This window comes from Cetorhinus maximus, chromosome 13 (genome assembly GCF_964194155.1).
Source record: "Cetorhinus maximus chromosome 13, sCetMax3.hap1.1, whole genome shotgun sequence".
Taxonomy (NCBI): Eukaryota; Metazoa; Chordata; class Chondrichthyes; order Lamniformes; family Cetorhinidae; genus Cetorhinus; species Cetorhinus maximus.
Window position 1 is genome coordinate 94,359,902 of NC_135891.1, and position 16,068 is coordinate 94,375,969.

The following is a 16,068-nucleotide window of genomic DNA, read 5'->3' on the forward strand; positions in this document are numbered from 1 at the left end:
GGATAACTGGCTGGATACTTAACTTCAAAAGGCCATTAATTTGGTAAGAGCAGACGAAGGGCTGTGCTTCAAACATGAACATTTTCTCTTCCTTTATAAATGCTGCCTGACTTGCTGAGTGTTTCCAACATTTTCTATTTCAGATTTGCAGCGTCTGCTGCACCTAGTTTTCAGTTTAATAAGAACAAAAACACGCTGTAGCTTGGAAGTTGACCTCACAATTTTCAGATGGAACTTAATGGAGTGGATGTTGTAATCTATGCTTTATGTAGCACATATGACCATTCAATTCCAAATTACAGAAGGCATATACTACAGAGAGGATGAAAAGGGGATTGTTGTTGCCATATAAATATTAAAACTGTGCTGATTGAACAGAGAGGACCATAACTGTTCTTCAGGAGAAGTTACTGGAACATTTAATTAATTCCTTTATGGTATTTGCTCAACAGCTTTCGGTTTAGTACTGTACCCTCAACATCTTCTGAATTATGTTATATTTCATTTTCCTCCATTCACATCGTATGCATATTTTTAGTCACTTCAGCCATTAAAAGCCTCAAGTCTATTGCACAGATCATTCCAATTAGGATAATTGTTAAGTTTCCAGGCACTCTCATCTCCAAGGGAACAGTGCACAAGATATATAATCCTGGATAACGGGGGACAAAGTGCACCTATAAACACTACTAACATATTATTGAGAAAAGTTTCAATAAAAATCTTAAATTTTAAAGAGATGCAATACTAAATGAACTTTACGGACCAGGAAGGTTTCGGGTTCAATCTTTGGTGCTGAATTTGCCAAACAGCTAGGAAAATGGTGAAAGTGGTACAATCAGCTTGATCTTTTCTGAATAAATCAACAAAGATTTCTATTCCTAACCTATATCCACTGATTCGGGCTGGAAAACATACATACTGATGATGTCATGGAGTTATTACGGCACAGAAGGAGGCCATTCGTCCTGCAAGTCCATGTTGGTTCACTGTGGAGCAATCCAATTAGTCTCATTCCCCTGTTCTATACCACAGACCTGGAAGTTTATTTTGCGCAAGTGCCCATCCAGTTCCTTTTGAAATTATTCATCATCTCTGTTTCATGAGCAGTGTGTTCCAGGTCATTTTGGCTCGCTGCTTAAAAAGTTCTTCTTCACATCCCCTTGCATCTCTTGCCCAAAACTTTAAATCTGCATCCCATAGTCATTGTAGTATTAGGTAATGGGGACAGTTTTTCTTTGCTTACCGTATTTAACCCAGTTAGAATCTTGTAAACCTTGATCAAATCACCTCTCGATCTCCTTTGCTCCAAGGAGAACAATCACAGCTTCTCCAACCTAATTTTCCAGCTAAAATCCCTTATCCCTGGAATTATTCTAGGAAATCTCCTCTGCACCCTCAAGGACCCTCATATTCTTCCTAAACTGGTGACCAGATCTGGATCCAATACTCTAGTTGTGGCCTAACCAGAGCTTTAGGCAGGTGCAGCACAACTTCCCTACTTCCCTACTTTTGTACTCAATACCTCTATTTATGAAGCCCAAGATCTCTTATGCTTTGCTAAATGTTGTCTCAATATGTCCTGCCACCTTCAAAGATCTATGCACATGAACCCCCAGGTCCCTCTGTCTCTGTACACATTTTAGAACCGTCATTTAGCCTGTATCAAGCCAATATTGCCTCTCCTTATTCCTTCCACCAAAGTGCACTGCCTCACACTTCTCTGTATTAAATTCCATCTGCTACATGTCCGCCCATTCTCCTAGCCTATGACTTTTTGCAGTCGATTGGCATAATCTTCACCGCCAGCCACACCTCCAAGTTTGGAATCATTGCCAAATTATGAAATTTGTTATATTCCGATATCCAAGTCACGCACCAATCCTTGGGGGACTACACTGTCTAGCAACCTCACTGTTTCTTCAGCCTTCTCTATTACTTCTTCAAAAAATTCAGTCAGATTAATTAAGCATGATTTGCCTTTTACAAACCTGTGCTGGCTCTCCTTAATTAACTCAATCCTCTCCAAATCCCTGTTCATTTTCTTTCCCTGATTATTATTTCTAAAACCTTACCCTATATTAATGTTAAACTGACCAGCCCATAGTTACCGAGAATATCCTTACATCCTGTCTTGAATAATAGGGTCACATTTGCCACTCTCCAATTATATGGTGCCTTCTCCTGTATCTAGATAAGATTAGAAAATTGTGGCAAGCCCTTCCGCTATCATTACTTCCACTTCCTTTTGCAACCTGGGACGCAAACTATCTGGACAAGGTGGCTTATCCACTCTATGCAAAACCAGTTTTTCCAGTACATTCTTCCTATCAATTTTCATACCATCCATCATCTCTACCATCTCCTTGGCTTCTATGATATTTTGTCAGCATCCTCTTCCTCGGAAACACCGATACAAAGTAATTTAGTATTCTATCCACGCCCTGCACTTCTAAGCATATACCACCTCCATTGTCCCTAATAGGCTCCACTCCACCTCTTACTACATGTTTACTATTTGCATGCCTGTAAAAGATGTTTAGATTCTTTTTTATGTTAACTGCCATTCTATTTTCATATTCCCTCTTTGCCAGTCTTATTTTCCTCTTCGCTTTACCTCTCAACTAATTGTATTTGGCCTGGTTCTGGCATGGAGAATTCATCTGACATACATCATACGGTCTCTCTTTGTTTCATCATATTCTGTATCTCTCTTGTCATCCAAGGAGCACTGGCTCTTGTTCCCCTTTCACCTTTAATAGAATGTACCTAACCTATGCCAAAAGTAACTGCCTTTGTTTATTTGATGTTCTGTCAACCTTTGGTTCCATTTTACCCTCGCTAGATCTCCTCTCATCCCACTGAAATTAGCCCAATTCCAATTTAGAAATTCTACTTTACATTGTTCTTTGCTCTTCTCCATTGTATCATCACGTTTAGATTAGCAATGATCACTCTTACCCTGACACTTGACCCACCTGGTCCACCTCATTCTCCAGCAATAACTCCCTCCTAGTTGGACTGAGAACATTCAGATCAAGCAAGTTTTCCTGGACACATTTTAGAAATTCTTCTCTTTCCTTACCCTTTAATCTAATATTATCCCAATAATATTTAGTTAATGTCCCCCAGTATCACCACTCTATAATTCTTGCACAACTCTAATTTCCCTGCAGTTTTTCATCAATCTCTCACTATTTGAAGGTCTACAGAATACCCCAGTAGCATGATCATATCCTTTTTGCTTCTCAACTTTAACCAGATGGATTCTGTCTTTGCCTGTACATACACAAATTGTAAATTTGTCTTTGCATTCGTAGGCCTTCTTAGTCTGCTCCTATCTAATATGGTATCATTTCCTTCTAGCATTATCCAAAACTCTCAATCCTTCATGCACTTTAATCTTCTTTACTTCTATGTTAGTTCCCACCCCCCTAACAATTTAGTTTAAACCCTCCCCAACCACACTAGTGTACCTTGCTGCGAGCACACTGGGGCCAGTTCTGGAGCAGGAGGTGTAAACTATTCAAAGGGACTGGGACCAATGTCCCAAGAGTGTAAAGCCTGCCCTACTGCACAATGCCTCGAGCCACACAATGAATCTTATCTTTCTACTTATGTTCTCACTAGCACGTGGCACTAGGTGTAGTCCAGAGATTACTACCTTCGAATTCCTACATTTTAACTTCCTCTCTAGCTCTTGAAAATTAGATCCTCAATACCTATGTTATTGGTACCTGTATGTAGAATTTCTAGCTCACTTCTTTCCCCCCTGCAGAATATTCTGCATCCTCTCCGTGATATCCTTTAAACTGGCACCAGGGAAGCAACAAACAATGTGGGACTCATAACGGTTATAGAAAGGCCTGTCTTTCCCCCTAACTGGAATCTCTTATAACAATAGCGTTTTTACTCTTTGCAGCTTCCCTTGTGCATTTTTGTGCCCACTGTTGCCCTTGGTTGGACTTCACTTCAAGGTGCTGTCATTTCCAGCAGTCTTCAATGCTGAGTGCCGGTTTGAGAGTGGCACACATCCCAAAGACTCCTATAGTTCCTCTTCTTCCTACTCTGGTGGGTGGCCACCATCTATCCAGAACTATTACTGCCTGTGGAGTGACCACCTCCTGAAATGTACAAGTGACTCCGCAGTGACTCCAGCTGCCCCTCAAATCCCGAGCTTGAGCTCAAGCAACTGGAGACACTGCCTGCACCTATAGTCCCCCAAAATGCATGAAGTATCCTGAAGTTCCCACATGGCACAGGAATTGTAAGGAACAGGTCTCAGCTGCCCATCCATGATTTGACTGATCTCTATTCCTCTACAGATCCACGACAAAGGGGGTGCCAGTTAGCTCAGATGGCTAGCATGTGGTTTAGAATAATGTCAACAGCATGGGTTTGATTCCTGTTCCGGCTACTGTAAACTTGGGATCTGCCTCCTCACCCTGCCCAACAGTAGAAGGCAATGACAAACCACCACTCACACAAACTTGCCAAATAAATGGCTCAGGGTGAAGCATCAACAGACAATGAGCCAAGGACCCACCTTTGTGCAGAGTACAGATGACATGATCCATTACGAAATAAACAGTTGAATACCCTGTCCCCATGTAGGCTCACACAATGCCTAGATGGCAAGATAGTGAAATCATGTCCCAGTGCGAGGAAAAAACGATAGGTGGAGGAATGTAGTTTAGGAAGGAACTAATCATTCCCCCCCACCACCCTTGCCTCCCTGTTTACTTACACTCCTGTGCCAGGCATAGAGACATCCTGTGCCAGGCATCCTCACAAGTGACATAGACAATTTATACCATGCATCATTACAGCTATGTTAAACATTTCTCATATAACAGTGAATCAGAAAACAAACAACACAAAAAAGTGGCTTATACTAGCATAAACATACCCAATTCAAAATCCATGCGTCAATTTACTTTGTGGCCTTTATGGCAGCCGTCCATTTTCTAAGACGATTGTATGCGCCGCATTGGTCAACTCTGCATCAGGCATCGCCTGGTGTGGCTCAGGGGCCCCACTCTGGCATGGCAGTCTCTGCCGCATTTGCTGCAGAGGGAGACAGTGGGTTGAGAAGGTACACGATTCATTGGCCTCCTTTCTCCGGGCCCTTTTCCTTTTTTCTGCTCGCCTCTTCTAATGCCCTTCCAAACAGTCAGCCTCCAGAGGTCAAAGCCATTTCAGTGACTGAGTCCCAGTTGTCAGTGTCAATGACTGCCATCTTCATACCTCGCTTGCAGCAGAGGTATGGATGCCCAGGAGACTGTGACCCAGTGGGCAGTTACTATACAGAAGGTCTCTGGATATATGGCTGCCAGTCACCCAACGAACATGGCCGTGGATTAGCAATGAGTCTATGCTGATGAAATTAGCACACTCCATGACCTCTGAGTGGTGACCTTGTCCTGCCAAGAGATGCCAAGGAAATGTCAGAGACGCCGAAGGTGAAAAATGTTCAGTCTTTTCTCCTGCCTAGCATATGTTGTCCACGTCTCACCACTGTAGAGGAGGTCATTGAGGGTGCAGGCTTGGTAAACTTACAGTCTGGTGCTCTCAGTCAGATTGCTGTCGTTCCACACTATCTAACTCAGCTTGGACATAACAGTTGCAGCTTTGGCGATGCATGTGCTGATTTCAGCATCCTGTGACAGATTGCTGGCAATTGTGGAGCCTAGAAACATGAAGCTATCTGCCAGTTTCACATTGACAATGCTGATAGAGGGCATAATGCCAACACCCTGGACCATGGCATTTATCTTCCTGATGCTGATGGTCAAACCAAACTCTTTACAGGCCTGGCAGTGTCACAGTCCATTTGCAGCTGAAGGTGTTCCTCAGTATGGAATGCTAGTGCGGCATCATCAGTGTGGAGCAACTCTCTGATGAGGACTTGACACAACTTCGTCTTGGGCCTCAGAAGAGTGAGGCTGAACATTCTTCTGTCAGTAGACACCCTCCGTAGATGACCTGAAGGTCTATGACTGCAGCAAAGAGAAGAATATACCAGAGTGTCGGTGCCAGAACACAACCCTGCTTGACCCCATTGCAGATTTTAAAGGGTTCTGATGTTGCCCTGTCATAGCTAACCTTACCCATCATGTTATCATGGAAAGAGGAAATCACATTGAGCAGCTTTGGCAGACAGTCCATCTTCTCCAGCAGCTTAACTATGGTTGAATGCCTTAGTGAGATCAACGAAGGTAATACACGTGTTGATGGCATTTCTCTTGCTGCTGCCAGACGGAGAAGATTCTGTCAACTGTAGAACTTCCAGTTCTGAAACCACACTGGCATTCGGGCTAGAAGCATTCAGCCAGGATCTGCAGTCTGACAAGGGCAACACAGGTAAATACTTTTCCCATAATACTCAGCAGGGAGGTATCTCAATAGTTGTTACAATCGCTGTGGTCGCACTTAAGGGTCATAATCTTTGCATCACTCATATGCTAGGGCACTGCTTCCCCCCTCCAGTAGAGACAAAGAAGTCTGGGCAGATGCTGTAGGGGTGCTGGTTTCCCATGCTTGATGAGTTCAGGCAGGAGCTTTGCCGATGACAAGCAAGTCAATAGCTTTGTTAAGTTTCCCCACTGTGGATCTGATATCCAGCTCTGCCACAACAGGCAGGCTTTCTATGGTGTCTAGAGTTTCCTCAGTGACAGTGTTCTCACTGGAGTACAACAAGGTAGTGTTCTACCCATCTCTCCAACTGTTTACTGCAGTCAGTGGTGACTTCCCCCACCTTTGTTTTCAATGGAGCTGTTTTCTTTGCTGATGGGCCTGTCGCCTTTTTGATCCCTTCATACATGCCCCTAGTATTCCGTGTGTCAAAGGACATCCGGATATTCTGGCAAAGTCATAACCACTAGTAATTGGTGCACTGCCTAGCATTGTCTGTTGGACTTCAAGCTGCTCTTGGTGCGTTCAGAGTCTTCTAGCTCAGATCTCTCTTCTAATTAATGAATGTGGACCACTTGGCTTCAATAAAAGTTCCATCATAATTGATGTTAGCCTCAAACCAGTCAGCATTTTTCTGCTGTAGCTTCCCATCTGTTGAGAGTGCAGTATTGTAGATAGTGTCTCGAAGTATGTTCCTGTCTTGTACGTTATCGAACTGCTGCAAGTCTTCTGTCAGTCCCACATGGTCCTGACAATCCAGCTTGCCAACTGAAGAGTTGGCATCTTATTTCTTTATCTTTGTTTCATTTGCAAAACAGATAAGATTGTGGTGGGTCAGCAATCTTATTTTTTGGGGCTGCCCGGATTTGGTGGCTGACCAGTGGGGTACCAATGGCCCTTCCCACCGTCAGAGACAGCTCATAGCACTTGTTCTCTACACCAATCGAGTGGGGCTTATTCATTCATAACTGCTGTCTTCCATGTTGTATCAAAGCTCTGCAGTGAAACTGGAATGTCTTCTCCAGGGCACAAGCCTGGACAAAATTTATGAAACCCTGCACTGCCCAAGAATCGGGATTTCCCTCTCAACCTCCCTGGTTGAGTCCAAAAGAATGCAAAGCACCATGTTTGGCACTGGCTTGGTTACAGGAGTTGCCAGAAAGATGACATATTTAGTCTAAGTCACTCCTATAAGTACACAGCCTCTCCATAGGCAAGTCCTCGGCTGTGCCTCTTCATGGTGACACACGGAAACTCGTGGTACCAGGCTAAAGCTTCAGACCCCAGACATGCAGTTTCCAGGCCCACTGGCATGTGGACAGACCCTGACACTCATGAATCAAACTCCCAACTATGGACTAATAGCTCCACTGCCTTGTGGGTACCCGGGGATAGTGGAAGACTAAGGGAGTAAACCCTGACAAAAAATCTGGGTGGAGTCCAAAGGCAGACTGATGCATCAATGAAATGCAAATTTCAATGCTCTTGGCTGTGTATGTAACTGAAGCTTTAACTTCAGTTTAAAGGTTTAACTCTCATCCACTTTTCTACCTCGCCTATGTCAAAGAGGGAGCGAGAACTACAAGAATCCTTACTAAGTTACCTTTGTATACTCTTGACTGCCAACACGGCGACATCTGCAGGTTTTGAGAGAAAACCAACTGCCTATTTCTTTGCTGGCAAATCCACATGGCCGGGCAGATGCAAATTTAATATGGCCAACGTGTAATATTGAAAAAAGCACAAGGATCCATGAGAGAACAATTAACATGAAACCTTAACTGAGTTTTCTTGAGGGTTATCAGTTCAGTCAACATTTAAGAAATAAAAATTATGGTCATCATGATGTAGACCATATCTGTATTGCTGTTAGACATTTACTGTTGTTTATATGTTTCAAAAATCAATAAATTCCAATTGCTTCCAGCCGTGTTACATACCGTATGACTAACTGTGCCTGTAGAACTGTTGATAGATGGAGTCTCTTCATCTGATGTGCTGTTCAAGGTTACAGAAGAGGCTGTGATACCTTCCTCAGTTTGTTTGCTCACACCATTGGTGCCACTGCTGGCAACTGGAATATATATAAATAATATTGCAATTAGATTCAGTTGTGCCACTCTCATACAGTACTGGATTACTTGAAAAAGAATAATTATCAGGAGTGGATATTGCTGGAAGATAAGGCTATACAGGTATGCAGCATATTCACGACTGCATTTCCAAGTGACCCATTCATTTCAAAAGGCAGAATGTTGGCACACACATTAGAAACCATCTAAACGTAGTGGGAAGCAAACTCTACAGATCAGATTCAGTAAGCAAAATGGATCTTCTGTAATACAGGAGATTGGATTGTATCGCAAATGCTTGCAGAAATGCTCAGTTAAAGGAGATACTTCCTTACACAAACTCTACTGTTTAAGCACTTTAAAGAAAGGCTGGTATCTCAGTTACAGCAGAAAATTTTCAGTTAGAATTTAGTATGGTCACAACTTATTCTCCATTTCTAATTCTTTCAATTTCCTTTATGTTGCTACAACTGTGAAAACAACCACAATCTTAGGCAAACACACGGCACGCAATAGCCATGACAATAGCCACATAAACCAACAATAGGGATGGGAGGGTAAAGTGGGTTCTGCCTCCTTAACATAATAATATCACACGCAACCTCTTTCAATGCTGTTCAACCCCTTCTTTTTACTTAGATTTCATCAGTCTCTGTAGTTTATAAAGCACACTTTAAAATCAATACCGAGTTATGCTGAAAACCTTGCATGGGCAACTGACAGGAGTCACCATTTCACAGGTGATTCGCTGATATTACATGCTCCTATTCCAAATGTCGTGCTAGCAATAACAGCTTTGTTGAATTTACCCAGTATTTCTTCTGTGACTCCCACTTTTGAGAGTGTCCTGGATACTCAGTACCAAGGAAATTTAGTGAGCAGTTCGGGAGCGTGCCGTTCTGCAGCCTTTCTGTACTCTCAGCTGCAGAGTTATAGTTGAAGGGCGGAACTGTCAAGGAGGAAATATAGTGAAAGTCAAGACATTTACAATTTGGGTAGGTGATATTTCTCATCTATCCAAGCAACCAAATTGTAATTCAAGAACTGTCCTCCAGACAAAGTAAACCACTACCTAGCTGTGTAATTTTTAAACGCCGAAAGATAGTGACTTCCTTATTAAAGCTCAAAGGGTTCAGATGTTTATACTGACAAATTTACATTGCATTTTCTCATTTGAGGAGTGCTTCAATTGAGACGACAATGGGTCAAGCTGATGACGTGGAAGAATTACTAAATTTTAATCCATAACATCACCAGTAGCTAGACTGTGAAAAATATTAACCTGAAAGCGAAGATTCAGATTACAATTTCAAAACAGGATTCATTACAAAATTAAAAAATTTTGACGAGTATCAGTACTAGTGATTAATATTTATAATTGGGTATTATCCATGCACACAGCCAGATGACAAGTAAAAATTTGCAGTTTTGGTCACCCTATCTGAAGAAGGATGTACTGTAGCTGAACTGGAAAGGGTTCAGAGAAGAATGGCCAGGATGATTCCTGGCCTTATGGGGCTAAACACGTAACTAAACATTTTTGTTGTTCACTGGTGAAAAGATTGAGGAATATATACTACAGGTCTAATTAAAAGCATAGATAATATTGAAGTAAACCTCTACCTTGGATAATGAGCCACAGAATTGTAAAGTAAATGTCAACGCCTCAAGCAAAGTTAGAAATTAGGAAGAAAAATTCCTGTCCTGAGGAGGATAGCAAACATGTAGAACAAACTCCTACAGCTGGCAGCTAATTTTGGGGAGGGTGGAGAGGCTGGGAGGGAGATACTCACATCCTTAAACAAGATCTGTACAGAAGGGGGTAATGAGTATTTTTGAGATATTAACGGGCCTGTTCACACTTTTCCCAGGGGATGTTAGGTGATCAACAGGCAATAATGGTTGTGGTGAATAACATATAGACTCTTGAAGAAGCAGTTTTGATGGAATAACTGTCTTTACTTGACTCGGGTTTTTGGGCATTCATTTTCAGTTGAAGTATTCATCATGCAGAAGATTGAGAGAACATGGAATATTTTGCCAGAAGGGAATGCTCAGGAGGTCTGGTAGTATCTGTGGAGAGAGAGAAAGATTTGCTTTAGGTCTATGGCCTTCCATCAGGACTGATGGAAGATCATCGACCTGAAACATCAGCTGTTTGTCTCCACTGTCAGGTCTGAATACTGCCAGACCTGCTGAGTATCACCGGCATTTTCTATTTTTATTTCAAGCTTCCCTCAGTGGCAGTATTTTACTTTTGATTTTGCCAGAAATAATAGGGATCAAGGAAAAAATGGATAAGTAATTTAAACAGCGGAATATCAGGGCTGTAGGATTATTTTTTGATTTTTCTAATGAAAAATCAGCACAGACAAAATGGGATGAATGGCCTAATTTGTGCTGTAGTTTCCAACATCAGGGACTACACTTCAAACGTATTCATTGGCTGTAAAGGACTTTGGGGCATTAAGGTTATGAAAGGCGCTATATAAATGCAAGTTTTTCTTTCTCTATCTCTCTCTGTAAACTTCCATGACTGTCTACCAGTAAATCATAGTAAGGGAATCCAGATTCAACACAATCATGATTCTGCCCCTTTCATCACATTAACTTTCCTAACTGATGTGTCTGAAATAAAGCTCTGAATCTTGGTTATTTAAGGAGCTAATTATGCAACATTCTTTCATAAACTATTTCTGTAAATTTTTCTTGAACAGCTATATCCCCATTCTACAACTGCTCACAAACAAATAGCTTAGTCACACAAAAATGTAAAAACTAAAGCATATAGGTTATATTTAGTTTAATCTGTAGCAGTGGGAGTTGTCGCAACAGAATACTACAAGAGAATTCATGCACATATATACCGGACACTGCAGAAACCGGAGACTCCACCGATTGAAAAAGAAGAGCAGGCAAATCCAGCAAGACTAATTTTAGCATTTATTGGTTTAATTTAGATTGTTGAGTTTGCCAGAACTGCAAACGTGACTAAATGTATTGGAAGAACTTCTGTATTTTTCTCAAAGGATGAGAAACAACCTTGCAAAACTGATCTCCCTCGCACCATTTGTGGTCAAGAAACTGACACAGAAATATTTATATAGACAATAGCAAATAGCTTTCTAAAGCTGCTGGATACATGCAGAGGGAAATTACAACTGAATGAGTTTTGAATGATGAGCATTGTATAGGAGGTCCAGGGCCTACTCTTGAATGGACATGAATCATAACTGGATGGTTGGTCACAATGCAGCTTCACTACACCAAGGTACACTTCTTATGTAGGATTGCATAGGCTATATGCACAGAAACAGTCCAATTGGCCCATTCAGCTTCATGTCCACCAAACGATAAGAACTGCATGAATAACATTCTAAAAAGAGTGGCTGAAGCTTTTGAACACCTCCAATTAATCAAAGATTTAGAGGCTACATTGTAACAAAGAGATAGGAATCTCAGCTACAATTCACTATTAATATGCACAGCCAGTAGACTAATGTCATTCTCTTGCATATGAAACATGGCGCAAGATAAATATTTTTTTATCTATATAACACCAAGATAGATAATTTTTGGTCCAAGGACAACATTCCTATACAAAATACTCAACATGCATTATACAGAATCCTAATCCAAGTAGCACATTCATGTATACAAGTCCCATTTTTCTCCAATGCACAAATATGTTCACCAACATTTCAAGAAAATTAGTCTATTAAGATTCAATTCTGCAGGTGTAAATAATTGACCATCACTCCACCCAATGGAAAATTACAGAGAGAAAATTCTGAACAACCAGAAAAAAACAAATGTATAAAAAGGAAAGCTATCCATACAAAAGATTGGCAAAATGCTGAGCCAATGAAAGCTTTGCCGTAAACTATAAAATTAGTTTATAACAATCAGTACTGATCCATGCAATGAATGTCTATCATCTCCAGATCAAAAGACTGTCATGTGAGGATTTTTTAAACTGTTCTGGATTTTTGTATGTGCAACTCATACTTTAACCTGTTCACAATCACTGAGCGGGATTAGTAGCAACGGTTTGCCATCAGAGAAGGTGAGAGATTGAGTGTGGGAAGATCCACAGAATTCTGAAATTTTGAAGCAAGAGGCCATAGCATGGCCTGAAGCGCATGCAAATTCCACTCTTCATTCTTCAATTTCCATTTTATTGAGCACTGTTTTTCCCTCTACTGTTTCTCATTTCTTCCCCAATTTCATTACTTCTTTTACTGGTTTTCATTGTTACTTTCTCTTTTGGATCCTGTTTTACCATTTATCTTTGATTCTATTGATTTCACTTGTTATAATTCTTAAATTCTTCATTAATAAAAACATGTTCTCTATTCATTTCTTTTATCCTCTTTCCTTTTTATTGTATCGTGTTGATTTTCTTCTTTTTCAAACCCTGCAGGGGTGCGGAGTCTGCTCCATCAATTACAGCTGCCAAGACATGAACAACAGTTGCCCTTGCTTCTACTGTGAACTGAGGACCCCAAGTATCATTTAAGTCCAGAATGAGCTACTGCCAGTGAAAGGAATGCGTTAGGGGATGGGCGCAGTGCACATAAATTTGTGAAAAGCAAGCATTTCAAATGGAGCTTGCGGATGAATGAAAAAGATGCATCACTAGCCCTCATATAGGGCTATATCAAGTGTCCACAATTCAACTAACTGCAGCACAATCCAGAGAGTTTTTCCTGTGCATGTTATAATAGTGATGATTATTCAGAGCCCTGCATTTCATGTTGATTTTAGATGGTCCAATCTTTCCCATATGTTCAAAGATAATTGGCTTACTGGTTAGGCCCTGGTTCCTAGGCACAGTATACACGAAATTTTCTTTATGGTGGTTCACGTGGACTCTCCAGTGGTTTAAGTCTGAATCCTGGCTTTGTAAGAGGTGTGGTTCCCCTAGATGCTGTTTAAAATGTGTCAGCTGTTGAGTCGACTAGATGAACAGTCTGTGTGTCAGTGAAGATTAAAGGTACATTCCCCTACAATTTAAACAGGAAGATTCTCAAAAATAATCCTGACCTTAGCTTAAAAAAAGGTTCACTGGTGCTTTCATCAAAATTAGTCATTTGCCGGAGGATGACTTTGATGGAGATGCTGGGAAAGGAGGTATGGGAAAAGGAAAGAAAGGAAAGAGGAAACAAAAGTAGTACAAAATGGAGGAGAATTTGGGGGAGGGTTCACAACTGACTTAGCTACAGTTGGGAACATGGAGCATTTCAGAGTGAGCCAATCTCTACATTTGGCAAGACTCAACATAAACACCAATGAAAAATTGTTTTTATGAAAGCAAACATCTCAGAATTTGAATTCATATTTCAGGTTAGGTTTATTTTGAGGGTTACATTTAAATTAGATAAAAATTGTAAGGGGAATGCAACTTTAACAGCATATGCAGACTGGCAACAAAATCTCTGAGAGGTTATACAGTAGAAAGAGGAATCGCAGTTCCAACCAGTTACCGTTTTGTGTAAAGGACTTCGGCTGGGGTGGCTGCAGGACAGCTGGACGTAGGACGCTCCGCTGCTGCTCCTTGGACTTCTGACTAGGAAGACCTGTAAGACCAAACAACTGATTTTACATCACCTCAGCTTTGTTGTTATTCAAGCATGCTGCTTTGAATAAAGCTGCAATTCTAGTATAGTACAACACCGTGTTGTAATGTTAAGGAGAACTGTTCCAAAACAGTCATCCCTCCTATTGAACAGTGTTCGGGTATAGATTGTGTTGCTAAAAAGCAAAACAGGGACAGTGTGTAACTCGCAGAGTTTTTAAAAACACATCACTGGGTGATGAATTTTAATGGCAGAAAAGCATCTCTTGCCAATCTACACAACCTCTAGCCAGCTACATTTCCACAAGGTAATGAAAGCTGCAAGTAGCAGCAAGCTTAATACAGGAGCTCGAGCAACGATGCCCTGTGCTAATTAGCAAGATGTTTAAACATCAGCATAGCAGTTTAATACCAAAAAGATGCCTAACAGAAAAGAGGAGGTAGTCATTGCTTTCATACAAGAGTTCAGAAATTGAAGACTTAACCCTCTAGTATCTGCAAAATTGAAGCTTCCCCCTCCATGGTTGTCAAAATGTCGCAGTCAAACAAAAGGTACAACTGGTTTGTGGTAACTGCAAAGTGATTCACCAGTGTTTATCACAAAGTAAATGGTCATACGACCAAGTAGAAATGTGAAATAAGATTGTGCATGTGACCATTGTCTGCAGTATAATCTATTAGTCTGGGGACAGGCAAGTTTCCAAATACTTACCTCTATAATACAGTTCCAACTCACTATAGTTTCTGCTGAAGGAATTGCCATGACACAGAAACAAAAACTATGCAACACATTGCATTAGAACATGGCGAATGCTGAGAGTGTACTTCCAATTTGTGAATACATGAGCATCATATTTTTCAGCCAACCTTTAAAATGAACTTCAAGACCCCACATGAAATGCAAGAGGTGCTCTTCTTCAAAGACTGTAGCTCTGCATCTCCCTAAAGTTGTTCAATGGACACAGCAGCGTTTCAATTCCATTGGTGACACTGACTACACGAACAGCAGTGCCTAATTTCCTACTACAATCACGCTTTTTAAGCATTTTAATTGGAGTTAACATCGAGTACAAATGGATTTGGCTGTTTACATCAAATAATTATTTCTATGGAGCAATGATTATTGTGAATATAAGGCAGCAGCATGATATTCTACCCAAAAAGAATTATGAAAACATAAAACTTCACTTTTTTTATCTAGTCACTGAAATCTTATACAGATTTACATATGCCTAAGTTACAGATAAATAGAACAATATCTTAACTACTTTAACCATAATTTGCTTTCAATGCTTCCCTTCGCCCCAACGCCCAGTGCTTTTTTGTAGCTGTGCACTATTGTCAGAGAAAGTAACATTATCTAAGGAAACAGAAAACCTTGACACCCCAAAAGCTACATAATATAATGGATATCAATTTTTAAAATGAGGCCCATTTTTAAAACTGCTCTGCACATAACTAAGGTATAATTTACTGATATATTTTCAGGAGATGTTGATAGAAATTGCAGCAGGCCCAGCTCATTTAGCCTACCATGCTTGTGACAGTCCCAGCACTTCACCAGGAAATACCTAGTCTAATCTAGTTTCCATGACCTCTCATACTCTTCTTTTTCAAATACTTATTCACCACCATCAACACCCCTTTGACCTTTTGTTTATGACATCTTTGGCAATCTCTCCTTTGCCTCCACCTATCATTGACCCTCTATCCAGTTCCACCTGTCCCACCCCCCTTAAACAGCTTATGTTTCACCATATTTCTATTTCTCTTTAGTTATGATGAAGAGTCATACGGACTCGAAACATTAACTCTGTCTTCCTCTCCAGATGCTGTCAGACCTACTGAGTTTTTCTAGCAATTTTTGTCTTTGTTTCAGATTTCCAGCATCTGCAGTATTTTGCTTTTAACTTATTTAATCCTATTTTGAATCAAGTTATGGTGTCTGCTTCAACAAGTATGTAATTAAGCTTTCCTTGCCTTAATGTGAAAAAATTTCTTCTA

At 40.7% G+C, this 16,068-nt stretch overlaps 1 protein-coding gene across 1 annotated transcript in view; it reads right to left on the reverse strand.

Moving 5' to 3' along the window:
* The window catches only part of ranbp3b (RAN binding protein 3b), a 112,411-nt gene that overhangs the window by 41,535 nt on the left and 54,808 nt on the right, over positions 1-16,068 (reverse strand). The window contains exons 8-9 of the mRNA XM_078554746.1: positions 13,973-14,065; positions 8,355-8,488 (exon numbers count right to left, since the gene is read on the reverse strand). Of these exons, the coding sequence (XP_078410872.1) occupies positions 8,355-8,488; positions 13,973-14,065 (227 nt within the window). The remainder of the gene's footprint in view (positions 1-8,354; positions 8,489-13,972; positions 14,066-16,068) is intronic.